General features: G+C 34.2%; 2 protein-coding genes across 2 annotated transcripts; one reads left to right on the forward strand and one right to left on the reverse strand.

Annotated features, from left to right (window-relative positions):
- Nucleotides 1-14,843: 14,843 nt before the first annotated feature.
- LOC127082263 (uncharacterized) lies at nucleotides 14,844-15,398 on the reverse strand. The gene has a single exon (XM_051022503.1). The coding sequence runs from the start codon at nucleotides 15,396-15,398 to the stop codon at nucleotides 14,844-14,846; it is 555 nt and encodes a 184-aa protein (XP_050878460.1).
- A 9,321-nt stretch (nucleotides 15,399-24,719) lies between these two features.
- LOC127082264 (uncharacterized) lies at nucleotides 24,720-25,274 on the forward strand. The gene has a single exon (XM_051022504.1). The coding sequence runs from the start codon at nucleotides 24,720-24,722 to the stop codon at nucleotides 25,272-25,274; it is 555 nt and encodes a 184-aa protein (XP_050878461.1).
- The last annotated feature ends 266 nt before the right edge of the window (nucleotides 25,275-25,540 follow it).

Consider the following 25,540-nt stretch of genomic DNA (forward strand, 5'->3'; position numbering starts at 1 on the left):
TCCTTCAGGGATGCTATGCTTTATAAGTTCTTCAAAAACTATATAAATGATTTGTTACAAATAATGATCTAAAAATTATAATTATCCTTCTGGGATGCGTTAAAATTATTTATGTTATTCTTCTGGAATGACAATCTTTTGACAACTTTTTAAAATTACAAAAAGTCATCAATAATAGTATACTTTTCTAATGTTAAATGAATTATATCACATACTCAACTATTTTTTTTATTTCCATGATTCTAAACAAATGATGGTTCAAGATTAATTTGAGATGGAAGTGAAAGAATCACACATGAGAGCTTCGTGTTGATAACGTATTATAAAAATAAATAAAATAATATAAAGATAAAAAAGAGAAAGTAATATTATATTATCTTCTTCAAAAGTATATTTTACATTGCAACGTGGATCTTATTTATAGGATATAAGGAAGATGAAAAATCACAACTATTATCAGAGAATGAGAAAATAAAAAGAAGAATAAGGATGAACATCTACTTTTATCTTTATTCATAACACTTTAAAAACTATTATACTATTTATTTTTATTGTAGTGTCTGAACTGATCCATTAGTATTTAGATATATGTCTAATTGTCTTAACTATTCAAAATGTAAAATCATCTCTTTAGTCTCTAAATTTATTTGTTTGGTTTGGTCATTGCACATATATGTGATATTACATTTTTTTTGTCATTATTTCTTTATTTTAGTCATGTAAAATTTAATTATATTGAAATTAATTCTGATAATACTACTACTTACATAATTCTCAATTCAATATTTTTCATCTATATAAATATTTTAATAGGTATAAAATAGTTAACTACTTAAATTAAACTTTTTTTTTCTTCTTTACACCGTATATGTTCTCTCAATGAGATATAATCATGTTTAAATCACTATTGAGCACAATATTTGGACATGTCTTGCATCGTAAAAAGTTAGTCATGATTTGAAGTGTAATATTAGAGTATCCTCCAATAGAGTTAGTTATACTAACCAGAGAAAAGTTATTAGGTAGTTAATCTGGGAAGTTGTAACTAACCTACACCTATATATAAGCTAAGTATAAATCTCATGTAACCTAACATGAGATTCATTTTTCTTATCTCATTTATATATGAATTCTCATCTAATATGATACTAACCTAAGAGCGGACCTATCTTCGTTGCATCATTATCATCATCACCATAGGTGAAGATCTAAGCTTCAAAGAAGCTTTATCATTGTTGGCACTTTCAAGTTAGGTGTGAAATAATTGAATCTTCACCACTCAACTCATAATCTATAGCAAATTCTTCTAAAGCCGCTACATCATAAATGATGTTTTCTGTTGGTGCAAAGGTAGAATATATGATGAATGGAAATATTCTTATTCAGAGAATGACGGCTACAAAAAGGATTAAAAGTTACAATGATTGACACCCTATTTATAAGCCTCTAACAAACTTAAATATGAATCAAATCTAATATTTAAATCTAATATCTAACAAACTTAAATATGAATCAAATCTAATATTTAAATCTAATATCTAACAAACTTAAATATGAATTAAATCTAATACCATCCCTTAATTCATATTCCATCAAAACTTGTAACACCAATTCCATCCCTTAATCTGAGAAATTGATCAGTCTTGATAGCTTTCGTCAGAACATCTGCCAACTGCTTCTGAGTGCTGCAGTGTACAACTTCTAACACTCCCCTCTGAACTTGATGTCTCAGAAAATGATACTTGGTCTCAATGTGCTTGCTTCTCCCATGCAACACTGGGTTTCTGGCAAGATTGATTGCAGACTTGTTGTCAATCATCAGCTTCAGAGGTTTGTTTACTTTAATCTTCAGATCCTGCAATAGATTCAGAATCCACACAGCTTGGCATGCAGTAACAGCACCTGCAATATATTCAGCTTCACAAGTTGACAACGCCACAACAGGTTGCTTCTTGGAACACCAAGAAATGGGACCTCCCAGAAATTTGAATAAGTACCCAGACGTACTTCTTCTGTCAACTTTGTCTCCACACCAATCAGAATCTGAATAACTCAGAAGTTCTGACTCATCCTTTCTTCCAGAAGGAAATAATACTCCATACTTCAGAGTTCCCTTGATATACCTCAGAATCCTGACAGCAGCTTGGTAATGGGACCACTTAGGTTTACTCATGAACCTACTAACCATCCCAACTGAATAGCAAATATCAGGTCTGGTATTGCACAAATACCTCAGAGAACCAACCAACTGTTTGAAGGTTGTAGCGTCCACATCCTTTCCATCAGAGTCAGAATCCAGTTTCTGATTTGTATCAGATGGTGTGACAGCAATCTTACAATTCTTCAATTCAAATCTCTTCAGAAGTTCTAATTCATACTTGAGCTGATGCAAAATAATACCTTTCTCAGAGTATCTGAATTCCATCCCTAGAAAGTATGTCATTTTGCCTAGATCAGTCATTTCGAATTCATTCATCAGAACTTTCTTGAACTTGGCTATCTCTTGTTCAGAACTTCCAGTCTTGTTTCTCTCTATAGCATCAAGTTCTTCTTTCATGGCCTTCAGCCAGAGCTTCTGCTTAAGAGCCTCTTCTGTACTTATGGGTTCAGAGTCTACTAACATGGCACACTGAATAACTTCTCCTTCAGAGTCTACTTCAGTGTCTTTCAGCATGTCAAATTCTGCATATCTTCTGGGGATGTTTCTGATTCTTTGTGGTCTCTGAACTTGTTCAGAGTCTTGAGCTTCAGAGTTTCTAGCTTCAGATGGTTGACTTCCTCCAGAGCTTTGACCATCTTCAGGGTCTGGCATATTTCCAGAGTCTGAATTGCCACCAGAATCTGGATTACCATCAGAGTCTGGGTCATCTGGATCATCAGAGTCACCTTCATCTTCTGAGTCTTCTCCAGAGTCAGAATCACTATCAGAATCAGAATCAACGTCAGAGTTTACTCCAACCTCAGAAATTCTGAACTCTGACCTTTCTTCAGAGGTTCTAACATCAGAGTCAGATTGAGACTTATCCCAATTCCAAACTTCTGATTCCTTCACAATCACATCTCTGCTGAATTCAATTTTATTGGTTTCTGGACAATAGAGCTTATATGCACCTGTACTGTGGTACCCTATCAGAATCATCACTTTGCTTCTATCATCCAGCTTCTGTCTTCTGGCTTCTGGAACATGTTTATAGCAAACAGAACCAAACACCTTCAAATGACTAACACTTTGCTTATCTCCAGTCCACTTCTGTATTGGAACTATTTCCTTCAACTTCTTCGTAGGACAACGGTTGAGTACATACGTTGCAGTGGCAACAGCTTCTCCCCAGAGCTTCTGAGGAAGCTTCTTCTCCTTTAGCATGCTTCTCACCATATCAAGCAAAGTGCGGTTTCTTCTTTCAGCAAGACCATTGTGTTGAGGGGTATAAGGAGCAGTAACCTCATGCTCAATTCCATTCTCCTCACAGAACTTCTGGAACTCTTTGGAGTTATACTCACCTCCACCGTCAGTTCTAAGAATCTTCAACTTCTGACCACTCTGATTCTCAGCCTTCATTCTGAACTTCTTGAATTCATCAAACACCTCGTGTTTAAACTTAATAAGGGATACCCATGTCATTCTTGTGAATTCATCAACAAATAACACAAAGTATTTATTCCCTCCAATCGATGCTACTGGAAATGGACCACACACATCAGAATGTACAACTCCCAAGGCATGTTTTGCTCTTGGAGCAGTTTCTGACGCAAATGGCAATCGTGGTTGTTTTCCTTCCATGCAAACTTTGCATGACTTTTCAGGCTTCTTAATTGCAGGAATTCCATGTACCAACTTCTTTGAATTCAGATGTTTTAAGCTTCTGAAATTCAAATGACCAAATCTTCTGTGCCACAGCTCACTCTCCTTCTCAGCACTTGTTGCACTAAGACATTCTGAGTCTGCAGTTCTGACATTCACCTTGAATGTTCTATTCCTTCCCTGTTCTGACTCCATAATCAACTTCTGATTGCAGTCATACAGCTTCAGAAGATTGTCCTTTATGGTAACTGAGAAACCTTTCTCAATTAATTGTCCCACACTCATCAGATTGCTTCTGATGCCAGGTACATACCACACGTTCTGAATCAATGCTGTTTTCCCATTGTTCAGAATCACTCTGACATTTCCCATACCTTCTGCATTAAGATATTTGTCATCAGCACATCTGATCTTTGTCCTTTTTTCAGAGTCAAAGTCAACCAGCCATTTCTTGTTTCCAGTAAGATGATTTGAACAGCCAGTGTCCATATACCACCAGTCTATCAGATCCATATCATCAGATTCAGAGGCCATCAATAGCACAGATTCGTCATCAGAACTTCTGGCTATATTTGCTTCTTCTGATTTTCTCTCCTTGTTTGACCAACAGTCTCTAGCAAAATGACCGAACTTCTTACAGCAGTAACATTGGATTTTCTTCTTGTCATACTTCTCTTTTCCCTTCTGAGCATTCTTTTGTCTATCAGAGGTTGAGCTTTCTGACTTCTGACCACCATCAGATCTTCTCCTGGCTTCTGACTGCTTCTGATACCTCCTATCAGAAGTTGCTTTCAGAGCCTGCTGCTCTACTTCCCTTTCAGAAGTTCTCTCAGTTAAACGCAACTCTTGCGCTTCTAGACTGCTCTGCAGCTCTTCAATTCTCATGGTGCTCAGATCTTTGGAATGTTCTATTGCTACCACAATGTAATCAAATTGACAGGTAAGGGATCTCAATACCTTCTCCATGATTGTTTCTTCAGAAAGAGTTTCTCCACACGCTTTCATCTCATTAGTGATCAGAATCACTCTGGAGATGTATTCAGAAACTTTCTCATTATTCTTCATGTTGAGATTTTCATATTGCTTTCTCAAGGACTGAAGCTTCACCTTCTTCACTGATGCGTCACCACCATAACATCTAACCAGTGTGTCCCACGCAGCCTTTGCTGTCGTTGAATCTGCAATCTTCTCAAACACATTTACATCAACACATTGATGAATGAAGAACAATGCTTTCTGATCCTTCTTCCTTACTTCCTTCTGCGCGTTTTTCTGTTCATCCGTTGCATCTGCTGCTACCGGAATATAACCATCAGTGACAAGATCTAGAACATCTTGAGCACCGAACAGTACACGCATTTGGATCATCCAACGATTCCAGTTTTTACCGTCAAATACTGGAAGTTTGGTGTTCATGTTGCCGTTTCCGTTCATCTTTCTACCTTGCACAGTACACTCAGATTTCTCACACAGTGTTTCCCAACCCACAGAATTAAAATTCTGATCAGATTTTGTTCAAGATTCAACACGAATCTAAGAATCAAAATCAAACACACAAGACCTCACGTTCACTCGTGTTTCCCGTGTTTCCCAATGAATCCGAACCGGAGCTCTAGATACCAATTGTTGGTGCAAAGGTAGAATATATGATGAATGGAAATATTCTTATTCAGAGAATGACGGCTACAAAAAGGATTAAAAGTTACAATGATTGACACCCTATTTATAAGCCTCTAACAAACTTAAATATGAATCAAATCTAATATTTAAATCTAATATCTAACAAACTTAAATATGAATCAAATCTAATATTTAAATCTAATATCTAACAAACTTAAATATGAATTAAATCTAATAATTAAATCTAATATTTTCGAGTGCACCAAATATGTTTTCTCCAAAACTTTCAATCAAGTTGCAAGAAAATGAACTTCTTTCTTTAAAATCAACAAGTTAAGGGAGTAATTCTCTTACACAAACTCCACAAAGTGGTAGTTACTATGTAGATTCCTCCAATGTTCAAAACGGATCAAGATCGAATAGTAAATATGTTGGTGTAAGCCCTAGAGGCCAATACTTTTGGTACTTATATCGAATTATTTATTAATAATAAAAGACTTTTCTTTATTATGTTTGTTTAATAAAGTCCCTAGAATAGATAGTCTGTTTAATGTATCAAGTGTGACTTAATCATGAGATCCTATTAAACATAAGGATAATATTCTTAAAGTATCCGTAGTCGAGCTTTGTTGTAAAGTGGGATAATATTAAAGTATTAAGACTATTATGTATATAGACTGATGATCACATCTCATGGATCATGGATAAGGAGTTATCAAATCTTAAACATAGGTATGAATATTAGGAGTAAGATTTATACTGGATTGACCCGCTATTAGAATACCATATAGAATGTTATGCAAAGTGTCATAAGTTATTCTCATGATGATAGTGGTGTATACCACACTTCGACCTGAAACCACTATGGACCCTAGATGTAGAGTCAAATGCTTTATTGTTGATCAAACATTATCCGTAACTGGATGACCATAAAGACAGTTGATGGGTACTCCACGAAACATGCTGAGGGACATGAGTGACCTAGATGGAATTTGCCCATCCTACGTAGCCGAATAAATGTCATCAGACCCAATATTGAACTGGACAAGGATGACACGGTCTATGCCTTGTGTTCAATATAGACATAGGGGCAAAAATGTAATTATACACATACGTATTATCACAAAAGGATTTGTCAGATCACATGACATTTTCGTGTCTTGGGTAACAGTGATGTGTTGCTAGATACCGCTCATTATTTATTATGTTAAATACGTGATTTAATATAATTGCTAATGTCGCGAAAACCTACAAGGTCACACACAAAAGGACGAATTGATGAGAGATAAAGTAAATAAGGAACACCGTAAGGTACAATTCACTTAAGTGAATTTTAGAACATCGTAAGATACGATGTACTTAAGTAGAATACAAAATATGGTAAGGTACCGCATGCTTAAGTGATTTTGGCATATCATAAGATATGGGCCACATACACTTAAGTGGGCATTTTAGCTTGCAGCCCACACAAGTGGTTCTATAAATAGAACCCTTGTGCAGAAGCATTTGTGCAGTTAAAATTTTGTTTCTCTCTCTCTCTCTCTCTATCTCTTTCTCTCTCTCTCCCTCTCTCTCTCTCTCTCTCTCTCTCTCTCTATCTATCTCACTCAAAGCCTTCATCGTAGCAGCTAGCACTGAGATTGAAGGAATCCGTTCGTGTGGAATGAGTAGAGGTGTTGTCACCATTCAACGTTCGTGATCACTCCTTAGATCTGCATCAAAGGTTTCAATTTCCATAAGAGGTAACAATTCTATCACTGATCATGCCCATTCGTAAGGATCACTAAAGGAGAAATTTTTTAATTTACGATGCGTTTTGGATCGCTATTCTCCTTCAAAATAATGTATTTAAAAATTACGAAGCTTGGATTGTTCAAGATCAAGCATTGTTTAAGTGGCTACTTTCTACAATCTCTGAAGTTGTGTTACCACATGTTTTTTCTTACAAGCATGCATATGAAGTTTGGGACAAAGTGAATAAGCATTTTAACTCTCAAATGATGGCTCGAGTGCATCAACTAAGTTCTAAACTCAAGATGAGCAAGAAAGGAAGCAAATCCATATTATAGTATGTGTAAAGGATTAATGTAATTGTTGATTCACTCATAGCTATTAGAGATCCAATTTCTGAAAGAGATCAGATTGATGATATCTTGCAAGGTCTGCTTGAAGAATACAATCCCTTTATCATGATGATATATGGGAACGGTAAGTCTACTGATATTTATGATGTGGAAGGACAACTTGAAAAATATAGACAAGAGGTTTTAACTCCTAGTGCAACTGCCAATGTTGCAAAAGCTTTGAGCAACTCAGGAACAGGTAGAAATGGCCATAACTTTAGTATTCGTGGCAGTGGATGAGCATCTTGTAGTAGAGGTCGTGGGAAATAGGTGTACACCACAAGTAATAGACCTACTTGCCAACTATGCAACAAATATGGACATTCAGTGGTCGATTGTTTGCATAGGCTTTATGAATATTTTAAACCTGCACCACCCAAAACTCAAGCATAAGGACCTGCAGCAAATGACTTAGTCAATGCATAAGATAATCAAAAGAATCATTCCTTAACATCATCTCAAGCAAACACTTGTTTGGCTCTTCAATTTTAGATGCAAGTACCTTAGGATCTAAAAGCTCATGCCTGGTTTGCAGATTTAGATGCATCACATCATATCACCTCTAGTGAGTCTAATTTGCAAATTAAAATGTCATGTACATGCCCTAGAAAAGTAATAGTTGGTAATGGACATAAAATGGTGGTTAAATATATTTTTCATTCTAATGTCAAGTCTAAATGCATGTCAAAATCTGTGTTGACTTAATCAAGTTACTTCATGTTCCCAGAATCATTAGAAACTTGATACCTGTCTCAAAGTTTGCCAAAGATAATAGTGCATTTTTTGAATTTCATGTTGACAAATGCTATATGAAATCTCATGCATATAATTTGGTTCTAATTTAAGGATTTCTTGATGGGAGTGAATTATATTGATTCAACAATCTTGAACCTTCAAGCAGTTGCTTCAGTCACAAGTCACAACAATTGTCATCTTTTGCTCATAATACTACTTCATTAAATCTTTTTAATAATGAGAATTCAGTTGCAACTAAAATTTTAACTTGGCATGCTAGATTAGGACATGCAACTTCTAGATTAGGGAAATGCTTTTCTATGAAGGACCTAGGTGAAGCAACCTATACATTAGGAATTAGGATCTATAGAGATAGATCACAAAAACTGCTTGGTCTAAGTCAGAGTACATACATAGATAAAGTGCTTAGAAGCTTTAATATGCATGATTCCAAGAAAGGATTCATACATATGCAACATGGTCTGTGTCTATCAAAAACACAATCCCCTGCAACTAAGAAAGAAAGGGATCACATGAATAAGATTCCATATGCATCTGCAATACATGTATGCCATGTTATGTACTCGACCAGATGTCTCGTATGCTTTAAGTGCAACAAGTAGGTACCAATCTGATCCCAGTGATGCTCATTGGGTAGCTGTCAAGAATATCCTTAAGTATTTGAGAAGGATTAAGGACTCATTCTTGATATATGGAGGTCAGGAAGAGCTTGCTGTAATTGGATACACCGATGCTAGCTTCCACACAAATAAGGATGACTTTAGATCGCAATCCAGTTATGTGTTTTACTTAAACGGTGGCGCTATGAGCTGGAAAAGGTCAAAGTAAGATACAATTGTTGATTCTACAATCCATGCCGAGTATATTTCTGCATCAAGTGCAACAAAGGAAGCTGTTTGGATCAAAAAGTTCATTGGTGAGCTTGGTATATTTCCTAGCATTGTGGATCCCATTGGTCTCTATTGTGATGACAATGGTGCTATCGCACAAGCTAAGGAGCCTAGATCTCACCAACGATCCAAACACATACTTAGGCGTTATCACCTCATTCGAGAGATAATAGATAGATGAGATGTAAAAATATGCAGAGTACCTACACTTGATAATATTGCTGACCCATTGACAAAGTCTCTTGCATAGCAGAAGCATGATGGCCATACTAGATCTATGGGAATTAGGGGTATGCCTGATTGGCTCTAGTGCTAGTAGGAGATTGTTGGTGTAAGCCCTAGAGGCCAATACTTTTGGTACTTGTATCGAATTATTTATTAATAATAAAAGGATTTTTCTTTATTATGTTTGTTTAATAAAGTCCCTAAAATAGATAGTCCGTTTAATGTATCAAATGTGACTTAATCATGAGATCCCTTTAAACATAAGGACACTATTATTAAAGTATCCGTAGTCGAGCTTTGTTGTGAAGTGGGATAACATTAAAGCATTAAGATTATTATGTATATAGACTGATGATCACATCTCATGGATCATGGATAAGGAGTTATCAAGTCTTAAACATAGGTATGAATATTAGGAGTAATGTTTATACTGGATTGACCCGCTATTAGAATACCATATAGAATGTTATGCAAAGTGTCATAAGTTATTATCATGGTGATAGTGGTGTATACCACACTTCGACCTGAAACCACTATGGACCCTAGATGTAGAGTCAAGTGCTTTATTTCTAATCAAACATTGTCCGTAACTGGATGACCATAAATACAGTTGATGGGTACTCCACGAAACATGCTAAGGAACATGAGTGACCTAGACGGAATTTACCCATCCTGCGTAACAGGATAAATGTCTACGGGCCCAATATTGAACTGGACAAGGATGACACGGTCTATGCCTTGTGTTCAATATAGACATAGGGGCAAAAGGGTAATTATACACATAAGTATTATCACAAAAGGATTTGTCAGATCACATGACATTTTCGTATCTCGGGTAGCAGTGATGTGTTGCTAGATACCGATCACTGTTTATTATGTTAAATACGTGATTTAATATAATTGTTAATGTCACGAAAACCTACATGGTCACACACAAAAGGACAGATTGATGAGAGATAAAATAAATAAGGAACACCGTAAGGTACGATGCACTTAAGTGAATTGTAGAACATCGTAAGGTACGGTGTACTTAAGTAGAATATGAAATATGGTAAGGTACCACACGCTTAAGTGATTTTGGCATATCATAAGATATCATAAGATATGGGCCACATACACTTAAGTGGGCTTTTTAGCTTGCAATCCACACAAGTGGTTCTATAAATAAAACCCTTGTGTAGAAGCATTTGAGCAGTTGAAATTTTGTTTCCCTCTCTCTCTCTCTCTCACTCACTCAAAGCCTTCATTCCTAGTAGTTAGCACTGAGATTGAAGGAATCCGTTCGTGTGGACTGAGTAGAGGCATTGTCACCATTCAACGTTCGTGATCACTCCTTAGATCTGCATCAAAGGTTTCAATCGCCACAAGAGGTAACGATTCTATCATTGGTCATTCCCATTCGTAAGGATCACTATTGGAGAATTTTTTTAATTTCCGTTGTGTTTTGGATCGTTATTCTCCTTCAAAATAATGTATTTAAGAATTACAAAGCTTGGATTGTTCAAGATCAAACATTGTTTAAGTGGCTACTTTCCACAATCTTTGAAGCTGTGTTACCACATGTTTTTTCTTACAAGCATGCATATGAAATTTGGGACAAAGTGAATAAGCATTTTAACTCTTAAATGAAGGCTCGAGTGCATCAACTAAGTTCTAAACTCAAGACGAGCAAGAAAGGCAGCAGATCCATATTAGAGTATGTGTAAAGGATTAATGTAATTGTTGATTAACTCCTATTTGGAGATCCAATTTCTGAAAGAGACCAGATTGATGATATCTTGTAAGGTCTGCTTGAAGAATGCAATCCCTTTATCATGATGATATATGGGAAAGGTGAATCTACTGATATTTATGATGTGGAAGGACAACTTGAAAAATATAGATAAGAGGTTTCAACTCCTAGTGCAATTGCCAATGTTGCAAAAGCTTTGAGTAACTCAGGAACAGGTAGAAATGGCCATAACTTTAGTATTCTTGGCAGTGGATAAGCATCTTGTAGTAGAGGTCGTGGGAAATAGGTGTACACCACAAGTAAAAGACATACTTTCCAACTATGCAACAAATATGGGCATTAAGTGGTCGACTGTTTGCATAGGTTTTATGAATATTTTAAACCTGCACCACCCAAAACTCAAGCATAAGGACCTGCAGTAAATAACTTAGTCAATGCACAAGATAATCAAAAGAATCATGCCTTAACATCCTCTCAATCAAACACTTGTTTGGCTCTTCAATTTTAGATGCAAGTACCTTAGGATCTAAAAGCTCATGTCCGGTTTGCAGATTTAGGTGCATCACATCATATCACCTCTAGTGAGTCTAATTTGCAAATTAAAATGTCATGTACATGCCCTAGAAAAGTAGTAGTTGGTAATGGACATAAAATGGTGGTTAAATATATTTGTCATTCTAATGTCAAGTCTAAATGCATGTCAAAATCTGTGTTGACTTAAACAAGTTACTCCATGTTCCCAAAATCACTAGAAACTTGATATCTGTCTCAAAGTTTGCCAAAGATAATAATTCATTTTTTGAATTTCATGTTGACAAATATTAAATGAAATCACATGCATATAAGTTGGTTCTAATTTAAGGATTTCTTGGTGTGAGTGAGTTATATTGATTCAACAATCTTGACCTTCAAGCAGTTGCTTCAGTCACAAGTCACAACAATTACCATCTTTTGCTCATAATACTACTTCATGAAATCTTGTTAATAATGAGAATTCAGTTGCAACGAAATTTTCAATTTGGCATGCTAGGTTAGGATATGCAACTTCTAGGGCTATTCATAGTGTTCTTGAGTTGTGTAAACCTCAATGCAAGAATAAGTAACTTGTTGAATTTTATAATTCTTGTTGCCTTGGTAAGTCCCGTAGATTGCATTCTCCCTTTTCCACTTCCAATTTTTTTTGCATGCTCCCTTTTCCACTTTCAATTACACTAGTGCATTTGAGGTTATTCACACCGATCTATGAGGGACATCCCTTGCACCCTTAAGAAATGGCTACTCATATTATATAACATTTGCTAATGATTTCTCCAAATATAGTTTGATGTATCGACTAAAGAATAAAAGTGATGCTCTAAGTTCTTTTAAATTGTTTCAAAGTTACATTAAAACTAAATTTAATAGTAACATAAAGGTCATCCAGTTTGATTTTGGAGGTGAATTCATGCCTTTCACCAAACACCTCAATGATCCGGGCATTGTGCACAGGCTAAGATGTCCATACACCTCACATCAAAATAGAATCGTGGAAAGAAAGCACATGAAGATAATTCAAATGGGTCTGGCACTCCTTGATCATGCTTCAATGCCAATCAAGTATTGGGATCATAGTTTTACTACAACTGTATATCTAATAAACAAGCTTCCAAGTGAGGGCCTAACATAGTTTATTTCTCTAAATGTTTCCTTGTTCAACAAGCAACTATACTACAAGTCCTTATAGGTATTTTAATTTTCATGTTTTCCTTTTCTTAAGGCACACAATCAACATAAGATGTAATTCAAGACAAGTCACTGTATGTTTCTTGGCGTTTCTCCAACTCATAAGGGCTACAAGTTCCTTAAGGCGGAAGGAAGAATCTACATTTCCAAGGATATGAAGTTTAATGAAATTGAGTTTCCATTCAACAAACTATGTGAACTTCAAAGGTACCTCAAATGTTCAACCTAGTATTCATTTTATTTTTCCTAGCGTATCTCTTATCACAACACCAAAAGGACCTGCCGAACAAATGTCAGTCATAGACACAAATGGTCTACACACTACACCTAGTCTAATTGGCTCTTCAACTCAACTAAGTGGTCGTAACCCACTCACTAGTCTGCATGATATTGATATCCATGTACCCTATTTCACAAACTTACCTAGTAGTCAAAATCAACTTACTCATACAAATCAAACTCAAGCTTTACATGAAGGGTATTCTCCTAAATTATCACATGTGTCTAACACTATCCAATCAATATTAAAACACGCTTCCATGTCCCATCCCATCTCTATATGATCCCATGTCACCTCAACCTGTCAATAACTTAGATTCCAAGCAATTACAAACTAAGGACACCAATTCAACCTGCTGACAAAATTAGTTCAGTGAGTCCACACATTCTTCGTCTCCTTCATTCCAGACCGAAGACAAGTCACCAAATGTTCTAGTCAATAATCATCCCATGTTGATTCGAGCTAAAACAGTAAAATCCAAACCTAAAGTTTTTATTGTCCACACTGAACCTAACTCCACTAAACAAGCTCTTTCACATCATGAGTGATATGAAGTTATGAAATTTGAATAAGAGTCATTATTGAAGAATGACATCTTCTCTCTCCACACTCCACCTGATGAGAAACTTATAGGCTACAAATGGGTATTCAAGGAGAAGAAGAATCTAGGTAGGAGTGTCAACGAGTATCAAGAAAGACTAGTAACTAAAGACTTTAATCAACAATAAGGTTTTGACTTCCATGAAACCTTCTCACATGTGATAAATCCTACAACCATTGGAGTTATTCTATCTATGGCCATTACATACAAATGGGAAATTCAACAAATTGATATTAACAATGCTTTTCTCAACGGGGACCTATAAGAAAAGGTCTACAAGCAGCAACCTCTTGACTTTGTTTACCCTAATGCTACTCTAGTTTACAAATTATGGAAAGCTATCTATAAATTAAAACAAGCATCAAGGGCCTGATATAAAAAGTTGAACTAAACTTAATTTAGTTTGGGTTCTCATCAAGTAAATGTGATTAGTCCCTATTTGTCTACAAGCACCAAGGAGTAACATTGTATGCCCTAGTATATGTTGATGACATTCTCTTAACTAACACTGCACCTACATTGATTCCTGATCTCATAACCAAGTTACATGACAAAATTTTCTTTAACACTGCACCTACATTGATTCCTGATCTCATAACCAAGTTACATGACAAAATTTTCTTTAAGAAGCTTGGTGTCCCGAAATATTTCTTTGGTATAGAAGTTAATTATTAGCCAAATGGCTCCATGCTACTCATGCAATCAAAGTACATCAAAGATCTACTTGGTAAAGTTAAGATGTATGGCTCTAATGGAGTTATACTAACTAGAGAAAGGTTGTTAGGAAGTTAATGAAGTTAGTTAGAGAAGTTCTAACTAACCTACACGAATATATAAGCTAAATATAGCTCTATGTAAACTAACAATGAATGAATACAATGCAAGAAGATCTTGCACTCTTTCTTCTCCATCATATTCATATTTCTTATCTCATCCATATATGAATTCTCATCTAATATGCACCAATGTAGTTTGACACTAAGTAAATAATCAATTACTTTTTCAATTAATATTACACACAAACATAAGAAACTATAACATAAAATTACACTTATATCACCAAGTATTTGCACAAATACTAGCATTTCCAAACTAAAAAAACTTGATTCTAGATATACAATTGCTCTCAACACCATTGGAAGTTATATTAACAGAGATGTTACATGAGCAATAAGCTATCGCCTTCACTTTGACATATTTCAAAACAATTGCTTTCCCAGGTAATTCAGTTGTTGAAGTCAAATTAAACACCATTCCATTCTGTACAATATCTGACCAAAATTTAGGATTCTGTATCAATTTTCCAACCATAAAATCTGCATTAGTGGTCACATTAATTTCACTACGAGCTGGAACAAGTTGTGAATCAATTGGAACATTTCCTACAACAGTATCATGATAAGTGACATAGCCTATGGAATTTTGATACTTGAAGCTTCCATAGTTTGGGTTCAATATTGTGATAACCATGCCTAATGTCATATTCATGGTTATATTTGGTGAAAGTAAATTAAAGTGAGGCAAACCAACACTAATAGTAGGATCCTTTGGCTTAAAGATGGTTAGAATCAAAGTTAGTATCACAACTGTGACAATGATTAAGAATACTGTAGATATAATCAAACATAATTTTAGGCCTCTAGCCATGGTTTTAACGGAATTAAAAAGTATATATCTGGAAAAAACAAATGAAGAAAAATTTGATATCTTATGAATGGAATAAGGTTGGTTACTATTGTTGGATAGAAGTTGTTTTTTGGTTGGAAAATTCATCTGAATATATAATGAAATTTTTTAGTATATTGGACTCATAGTTTATCCTAGTTGAATATATTTTGGTTTAGTGGTCATAAATCAAAACAAATATTTAAAGTTAATTGATTACTAATTTGAGTTCGGTCGTACAAAATTAAGCATATAACTCAAAATACGATATGATGTTACTAATGACTCTTTGACAATAAAAATACAAAGACAAAAACAAGGATATCATATGTGTGTTTTCTTGACATCTAGTGCTTTACATTTAAGGTTCAGATTTGTCCAATTGAATTCAATTATAATTACAAACTCTTCATCATAATCAAATCGAGAGTATCAGAGTGAATGGTATTATGATTGATTTTGATGACAGATGTGTTATGTATTATTAATTTTGTAACGAATTTGAAATAAATTTCAAATAAAAATAGTATTAGTTTAGTGACGATTCCAATTATTTAAATATTAAAAGTGAGTAAAAGTGAAATGTGAGAATAGAGTTTAGCGATGACACTACTGGTCCAAAAATCCATATAAATAAGGCAAATGAAGCCGTCAATGTCAGTGTAATTTGATGGATAAAGAAACTATCAAAACATCTCTATGAATAATTGAAAAAGGACTTAATGGTTTATATGTTTTATTTTTGGAAAAAATGTACGCAATGTTTAACAAGTTCGCAAACTTCGCATAATGATTTTAACAATTTTTGTATAGGAAAAAGATATTTTAAATATTTAAAACTAAGAAGATTTAATCTCAAACGCCAAAACATGATGTTATTCTTATTATTTGAAATGAAAAAATATTCAATATAAGAATTTATTAGTCCATACCAATTCATGTATTTTTTTTTAATCTTTTAAGTAGTAGAGTTTACTATTTTGCTTAGTAGTGTCAATCATTTTCCTTGAGATTAAATCTTATAACACATTGTGAGTAAGTGAGGTTGTTTTTATTTTGTGTGAGCTTAATAATAGATAATAAGTCGCAATATAAGTTCGAAACATGTAATACACATTGGATGGTTATTAAGGAGAAAAAACAATAGAACATTTTCCTTCCACAACTTAAAAGAGACTCATCGACAATTTTAATTTTGAAATTTACAGCACAAGGTTTATATGGATAACATAAACTAGATTCTTCGATCATGTGATTGATTACTAATCAACAATCCAACTATATTTGAAAATGACACTGAGGTGGGCTGATTGTGAAAAACAACCTTTTAAGATTATAGAGCAAGAAAGATTTTTAAATTCAAAGAGTTCGTACAGTTGATCTAGTTGTTCTTTGGTGAACGAAAATGCAGAAGACTGCAACTCTTGATTAGAAGTAGCTTGAAGTGTATAACTTTCAATTTTCTTCTCTGCATTAAGAGCATTTCCATGAAGTTTCAAGCAAATATCACATGTGTTCTAAGGATGTTTGTAGTGTTCACACAAGGGGCTATTAGATTTCTTACCATCCTTCTTGTCCTCAATAAGGTTTTTTTTATGTGTTGATCCGTCGGTGGTTAATCTTTTTAGCACCACTTATTTCTTGTCAATTCTCTTTGGATCTCAAAAAAAAAGATTTATAAAGGGATGATAATAGTATTTTTTGTAGAACTATGTGCTTGATGGTTTAATCAAGAAATGTTTAAAACTAAGCAAGGCATGCCTATCATGGTTTTGATGATGACAATTTATACTTTATGATAACTTATGAAGAAGTAATATAATCTTATAGCACAAAGAACAATCAACTATTTCAAGTCGTCAAAAGATGCATAAGATAGTTTGGTTTATCTCTTCCTCCGAATAAAGCCGAAGTGTTAGGGTTTAATGACCACCATTGATATCCACTGATGATGGCATCCGACTTGAAGATATCTCCGACCTCATCTCCAAGAAGATTCAAGTAAAATGCTAATGTGATTGACATATTCGGAAAGTTCTTGAAGCTTCCAGAGTGTTAGAGAAAGGAATTATGAAAGCTCGTCTGATCGCATCTGAGTGATCAATGTTATGTAAAAACATAAGGGTATTTTCTTAAAGTATTATTGTTAAATCACACATTAACTAAAACCATTTAAAGCCTCTATTTCTCAAAGAAAATAACCTAAAAGTATTTTAGAGCCTAATTAGATGAATTGGAAACTATTAGAATGATTATGACATGTATTTTGAATTGTCAAATCGATTAGAGCATATTTCCAACCGATTAAAGCATATTCCAAATTGATTGGATAAGAGAAAATTGAGTCCATCATCGATTTTGACAGTGTTTTAATGAAAAATAATGACTCTCTATAAACTCTTTCCAAAATGGGCAAAAGTAATTTAAATAAATCGATAACTAATTTAAATACTTTAATCGGTGATGGACTCAATTTTCTCTAAAGGATAACTAATTTAAATACTTTTTGTTACTTCTTGAAGATTGAAGTTGTTTAGTCTTCTAAAGACTATTTTTTCTCTAATCTAATTACATTATCAACATTCTTAAAGAAATCTCTCTTTCTAATATTATAGTAGCAACTATATATGAAGAGTGCTTTTTTTTATACTTTCACTATTATTAACAATAATGACTAAAAATGGTTTCAAATGGATCAAACTCGAGTGCTCGTTGCAAATAATAAAATTCATTAACGATTTTATTGGAACAATTTGGTTCGAGAGAAAAAATATGAAATAAATCCTCCGGTCACTATTATAAATAATAAAATACTTTCTAAATTTATTAAATAAATAATGTATCAGATCATTATTATATATTAAATATATTAATTATTTAATAAATTTTAAAAAAATATTTATAATAGTACTCAGAAGAAATAAGATACCAAGAATTCTATCAATTTAATAGTGATAAAAGGTACATAAAGTTGAAATTACCAAGAATTCTCGTATTGGAAAATGGTGGAGCAAAGCTTCGCAGATGACTTTGTGATATGGCATAGTGGATCGAAGGTTATGATCAAGGTGCACCCGAGCATTGACCTTGAGTCAGCGTTGTTGATCGACATAGATCTTGAATTGGCGTCACTAGTCTCTGATACAGCGGTTCAAATGAGGGGTACATGCATGGTTATCACTCCAACGCTCAAGTCAGTTTAGGGTTTTATATAATCACAATGAAAACCCTTTTTCAAGGTATTTATACATTGGGCTTGATGGAGCAGGTGGAATAAATGGGCCTTGTGTTATTGGGCCTTTGGTTTGTACAGAGTAGTGGGTCCTTATGCCTTTGTCCGACACAGAACAGTTACCCCTAAGACTCTTCGAGAACACTGGATATCGAGGGAGTCTTTTAGTAGTCATGGTCGTCCTTTGAGAATGGTTGTCCAGGCGTCAACTAACGTGTTCTGCTTTGGTTTTGCCAAAGTATAATGGGGAACATACTCATTTAATGCAGATCCATCATTGAAACATTTCACTATTTTTCTTTGAGGTGTGACCTGAAAAGGCGTGGAGTGGCATGACGTAGATTATTATACACTAAAATGTAGTTGAGTTTGATTGTGTTTCCAAGGACAAATCTGATTGTTGATCCATGTTTGCTTTTTTACTTTCAATTTGATCCGCTTTATTGTCTTCGCCTACATAAGGATAGGGAGAATTGGAGAATTTTTTTTCACAATCTTGTAGACTGAGTTTCCCTTGTTTATTTTGAGTCTCTTCTTCTTCTTCTTCTTCTTCGAGATAATTTTACTGGAGTAACCGTGACCACCCATTTAAAGCTTCAAAGCTTCGACTTTTGGTTTCCCGCTTTGCTTTACGACCTTCGAACTTACATTTTGAGGTATATTTCCTTCCAAGCTTTTCATTTCAGCATTTACTGTACTTTCATTACGATGAACGATAACCCTATCATCATTGAGAGTGATTCGAAGGGTAGTGTTTCTTCTTCTTCGAGAAAGGGAATGAAGTATGAATCAAATTCATTTTCTTATGTCAGTGGGGATTTTAAACTGAAGTTTATCCCTTTGATTGATGATTCGAAAATGGAAGGAACATCTGGAGAGTCTCTTTCAGACAAGGCTCCTTCTAGGGATTCATCGGGGACTCAATTTCTAGAGAAACCTAATAGGGGTGAAAACCTTGTTGGCAAGCCAATATATCCCCTTGTTTTGACTGAGGCAAAAATAAAAGTTGCTCGTCAAAGGAAGAAACATGTCAGTGGATTTGTTAAAATGTACTGGGGGTGACTGTTCATGAACCTAACGATGTTGAAATTGCTCTCTATTTGGAGTGCTAGGGACAATCTAATGTTATGTCTTGGATCATCCCTAATGATCATTACAAAATTGATGTATTGACAAGCAAGAGGTTTCATCCAAAAGAGCTGACCAATGCTAATAGGTACCAATGGGTTCCTGCTGAAGTGATTGGGACTCCCTTTGTCTTGAATACAACCAAGGCTATAGAAAAATTTGGCATTACTGTTGGCAATTCCTTGAATTGGTTGATTCTTCCAATAGGCTTGAAGGAGAGGATACATATCTCTTTTGAGGGTTGTTCAGTTCCTTTATACGAATGCATTTTCACCAGGTTCGGGGTACATTTGCTCTTTTATTATTTCGAGGTGGCCATGATCGATCACTTTAGAGTTGCCCCCTTGTATCTTCATCTCGAAGCTTGGGTTTATATGAAGGTGTTTCAACTCTGCGCCAAGCATAAGTCTTTGAAACCTTATCTGGATCTCTTTTTCAATCTCTTTTTTGTGGCCCGTACTTCTCAAGATGATACCCAGGATCAGGGGTCAGTTTCCCTTTTCCCCAAGGATCTTGGTTAAGCCCTCTCACCACTGATTAGGGTGATTTTCTTGAGTGTTTCATGCTAGTGAAACATGTCACCTCTAGGGCTCATTCCGATTTCTACTTGTCTTCATCCCTTTCACTTAGAGAGATTCACATGGCTTAGTGAGTTTTGGTGCTTCTCCTATAGACCAACCTTATTCATATGACCTATGGACATACCAACTTTTCTGCAAGGAGTAGAATGCAATGGAGATAAAATTTTTTTAGCTTACATGCCAAAACATGTGTGATTTTAATTGCTTTAAATTTGTTTTAGTACTTGTTCAATTTCAAAATTATTTGAAAAATTTTGAATTTTTTTTCTGAACTTGTTTGTCGGAAGATGGTTCAAATGATTTGAAAAAGTCAAATGCATATTATTCAAAGCTTAAGATAAAGGAAAAATAAAGAATGATGGAGTGTTAAAATGTTTATTCTTCTAATTGATCCATTCATGATTAATATTGTGATTATCTTTAAGTTAATTTCATGATCATGAATTAGTTGCTTAATTCAAAGAATGCATTTATCACTTGTTTTGTGAAACATGTCAATTTAAGTCAGGAATCATAAACCTAAATCAAGTGATATGAATGCATACTTCATGTTTTACATAAATGAATGAGAATATACATGCATTTTAACTATGTTAATTTTACGCCAGTCTTGCTATTAGTTTATGTGTACGATGTAATGGGTATAATCAAAGTATTGTTTGTTTATTGAGTAAAAAACTTTCTTAATCAAACTTGTAAATAAACCTAACTATAAGTGACCTAAAATTTCAAAAGCCAAAAATAACTAACACTCATTCAAACCTTTTTAGGCTTTTTGTGCCTTTGTTAAACTTAAACTTTTGTTAAAAGCAATACACTCACTTTGAAATTGTTACCACAAACTACGAGGTTTCGATCCCTCATTTTTATGTTGGTACGTAGACACGAGTCCGAAGGTCTTGTCAAACACAAAAAATATAATTAATGAATTCTTTTCTCATCCCTCCATTCTATTTATTGCAAACATCGTTTGTACAAAAACACATATGCACACAAGAAAGGACTCCCTAGGAGTATCTAGGACACTTTGGGTGCTAACATCTTCCCTTTGTGTAACCAACCCCCTTACCTGTAATCTCTGGCATTTTATTAATTTTGATTTGAAAACTTCTTACTTTTGGATTTTTTTTGTACTTTTCCCTTTTCCCTTGGAAACAATAAAAGCGCGGTGGCGACTCTGGTTTAATCGGCGTCTAGCTTATCCATAGCTTAATGATTCTGATGAAAAATTGACTATTGATCTGAACATATTTTAAATCATACTTTAGAGTATCATATTTTTTCATCTTCATGCTATAGTTGATGGATGCTTATAATGTTGATTATGAACTTGCATTTGAAATAAAAATCCTGTCATACTTCAAAATAATTTCAAAAGCTTCTTGATAAAGTCTTGAGACCTTTCATGAACATTGCAAAGTGAAAATTTTCCTGAACCATCTGTAGTGATTTTGTTTGAGGACAAACAAAAATATAAGTTGGGGAATGCAAAAAATACATAAAATACATAGGCACTTTTTAACTTATTTTACAAGCAATCAATGAAAAAATCCAAATTTATCAGAAAAACATGATAAAATGCATTTATGAAGTCTTTAACTATGTATCTATTAAGTACAAGTAAATAGGACCAAGAAAGCAACAAAAGAAGACAAAATGCACCATTCGAGCATCAAGGATAACTTAACCAAAGACAAGACCTCGCTAAGCCAGAAAAGGGCATCAAACATCCAAGTAACCTCAGTCAGAAACCAAAGCATGCTAGTAGGCGCGTTAAGTGAGATATGATTGTTTAGAAAGCTTCATGGTTAAATTACTTGAAGAAAAATAAAGGTTGTGATCTCAAAGAAATCTAGATGCGTACTAACGGAGGTTAAGGCAGAGAAGACCGCTTGCAGATGAGCTGACATTTCTTAACATGGAAGATTATAAGCACGCTAAGTGGGCTATAAACATCTCTTAGCGACAAAGGCATGCCCCTATAAATAGGTTTTCAGGAAGTTTATTTGAATATAACTTGATATAACTTGGTGTAATTAGGTAGTATTCTTAGTAGGGTGTGAAAGAAGTCAATTGTGGACCGAAAACACAACAGATGAGAAAAAGAGTAGAATATTGTTTGCATAAGCACTACTCGAGGATTCGATAATAGATGATTCTCAACATATTTCTTCTATGATTTAGATATGATGAATAACCGTAGCTAAATTTATTTTTTGTTAGGGTTAGATGTAGTCGTCCTAATCTTCATGTTTCGATCCTGATCATGGTGTTCTATGTAATTCTTCTTAAGCTTTAATATTGACGAATTCTTTGTTCTTAATGCATATTTTGGATTAGATACCTAAAACATTTTTTCATTGTATGACTTCATATGTGAAAGATAATTGTTATTACTAGATCCAAGCATTTCATATATTGGATATGCTAAAATCTAGACATAGATTTAAATTCAGCATCCGTATGAACTATTGAAGCTTATTGTTGTTGTATTGGTTAATAGATAGAGATATCATATATTAGCTAATAAGACCGATCTCACGTATTTAACTCATACATGAGCTGCAATGAGAGCAACAAGCGGTAATTTTAATAGGTTATTAGAATGACATACTATTGATCAAGGATATTACATAAGATAAGGTCCATGAAATCTAACATCAATAAGTTTTCTCAATTTTAAACACCAAAGTTAATTTTATTTTATGTTATTTTACTTTTCGTATTCACACATCATCAAACACATAATAAACCATACTTAAAGTCTTATAAACTATTAAACAATCTTTAAAACAGAATCGATCCCTATGGAGACAATAAAGACCACACTTGCTTCTATGTTGCAACAAGGTGGTTAAGGGGTTAAGGATTTGAGGTTTTTGAATTTGACTTTCTTAAATAAGCGGGGGTGGAGGTTGTTTGAGGATAGACCATCTCTGTGGAAGAAGATTATTTCTACTAGATATGTCTCTCAAGTGAGGTGTTCCCTAGGTGATTGTCGGTTCGAGGGTCGTAGGAAAGCCTCTTACTAGTGGAAAGGAATCTCCTCTCTTGATCTTTCTTCATCCAGTCGTCACATTGGTTCGCCTAGGGAACAATAAAAATGGAACAAATCAGCTCCTCTTGGAGTTCTGTTTATTTTAAGCTTTCCTCCTTGGTGGCGGGAGTTGATAATAGGCCTCCTTGGGTGATTCAAGATTTGGAAGTCTTGAACTCCTTTCAAAATGGTGGTGTTTTCTTAGTAGTTTCTTCAAGATAGGGTGTAAACTAGGAAAAATCTTGCTAGGCATTGTATTGTGTCTACTGATACTCGAGTTGGGTGTGAGTTTTGCTTAGGGTAGGTTGAGTTTTTAAATCATTAATTTGTTCAATACGAGGTCCCCTCTTTGTTTATGGTGCTTAGGTGGGTGAGAATGACTTTACCTCTTCCTTGTCAGATCCTAATGGTTCTAGACATTTTTTTAGGGGATACGTCAAAGTAAAAAGTCTTAGACATTCATGTTTTCGAATCGACATTCAGTGGTCTGAATCATATAGAAATTGTGTAAAATCATTTCTTGTTAGGAGAGTTTGTCGGTTAATCACTTGATGAATTTGATAATTGGTTTGTCGTGAAAGTGAACCATTTTTCATTATGTGATTTGTGCTCTCTCCATGTTTGACTAAAAACGTAACCCAAACACACCTTTGAATTTAGAGGAGTGATGGTAGGCCAATTTTCCTCCTCTGCATTCTCCTACAAGTGGTCGACTTTACCTCCTTCCAGCTTTCGCTTTTTGATGGTGTGTTGCTTTTGACCTTGAATAGGTTTATATTTATTTTATAATTTTGCTTAAGGTTATTTATGTTTTCATCTAGCCGTTGCCTTACCGGTTTTTTTTTAACATAGTTTGTGCTTTTTGTAGTATCATGTGCTGTCTATCCTTTTATTTTTTCTTATTTAACATATTATCTCCATTACTATTAAAAAAATTGACCCAATCTAAAACTTAAGTTGTAAAGCAGTTGAGGTAAAAAAAAAACAAAAAAAAATTGTATCACAAATATGATATCCTTGATTTTGTCTGCGTTATATAAATACTTAATTTTGTATGGGTAGAAGCAAAATATATGCTTAAAAAATTTACGATTCTTTTGCTCGTACGGGTTCTAATCTCAATAGTAAAACTCAAACTAGGAATCAATTAAGTGCCATAATTTTGTTTTCATTTATGACCACTAAATCAATATATATTCCGCTATAGGAAAGTATGACTAAAATATATCATTATATATTCATATAGATTTTCCATCCCAAAAAACAAGTTCTATCTAACAATAGTGAGCAACTTTATTTCATACGTAGATATCAAAATTTTCTTCATGGCTAAAGGCCTAAAATTCTGTTTAATTATATCTACAGTATTCTTAATCATTGTCACAATTGTGATTCTAACTTTGATTCTAACCATCTTTAAGCCAAAGGATCCTACTATTAGTGTCGATTTGCCTCACTTTAATTTACTTTCACCAAATATAACCATGAATATGACATTAGGCATGGTTATCACAATATTGAACCCAAACTATGGAAGCTTCAAGTATCAAAATTCCATAGGTTATGTCACTTATCATGATGCTATTGTTGGAAATGTTCCAATTGAGTCACAACTTGTTCCAGCTCGTAGTGAAATTAATGTGACCACTAATGCAGATTTTATGGTGGGAAAGTTGATACAGAATCCTAAATTTTGGTCAGATATTGTACAGAATGGAATGGTGTTTAATTTGACTTCAACAACTGAATTACCTGGGAAAGCAATCGTTTTGAAATATATCAAAGTGAAGGCTATAGCTTATTGCTCATGTAACATCTCTGTTAATATAACTTCCAATGGTGTTGAGAGCAATTGTATATCTAGAATCAAGTTATTTTAGTTTGGAAAAGCTAGTTTTTGTGCAAATACTTTGCGATATAAATGTAATTTTATATCATAGTTTTCTATGTTGATGTGTAATTTTAAATTTAAGGGAAAAAACATGTGTTTGTTGATTTAATGTCATATTGCACTAATGCAGTTCCAGTTTGGCTGATTTCCCACAATACGGCAAATCAAAATTTAAAGCTCCAAAGAGAAATATATTTTATAGTACTAAGTTTCACATTTGACTTAGTCTTTGGTCAGTATAAAAACTGTGACGAG

This window comes from Lathyrus oleraceus, chromosome 5 (assembly GCF_024323335.1).
Source record: "Lathyrus oleraceus cultivar Zhongwan6 chromosome 5, CAAS_Psat_ZW6_1.0, whole genome shotgun sequence".
Classification (NCBI taxonomy): domain Eukaryota; kingdom Viridiplantae; phylum Streptophyta; class Magnoliopsida; order Fabales; family Fabaceae; genus Lathyrus; species Lathyrus oleraceus.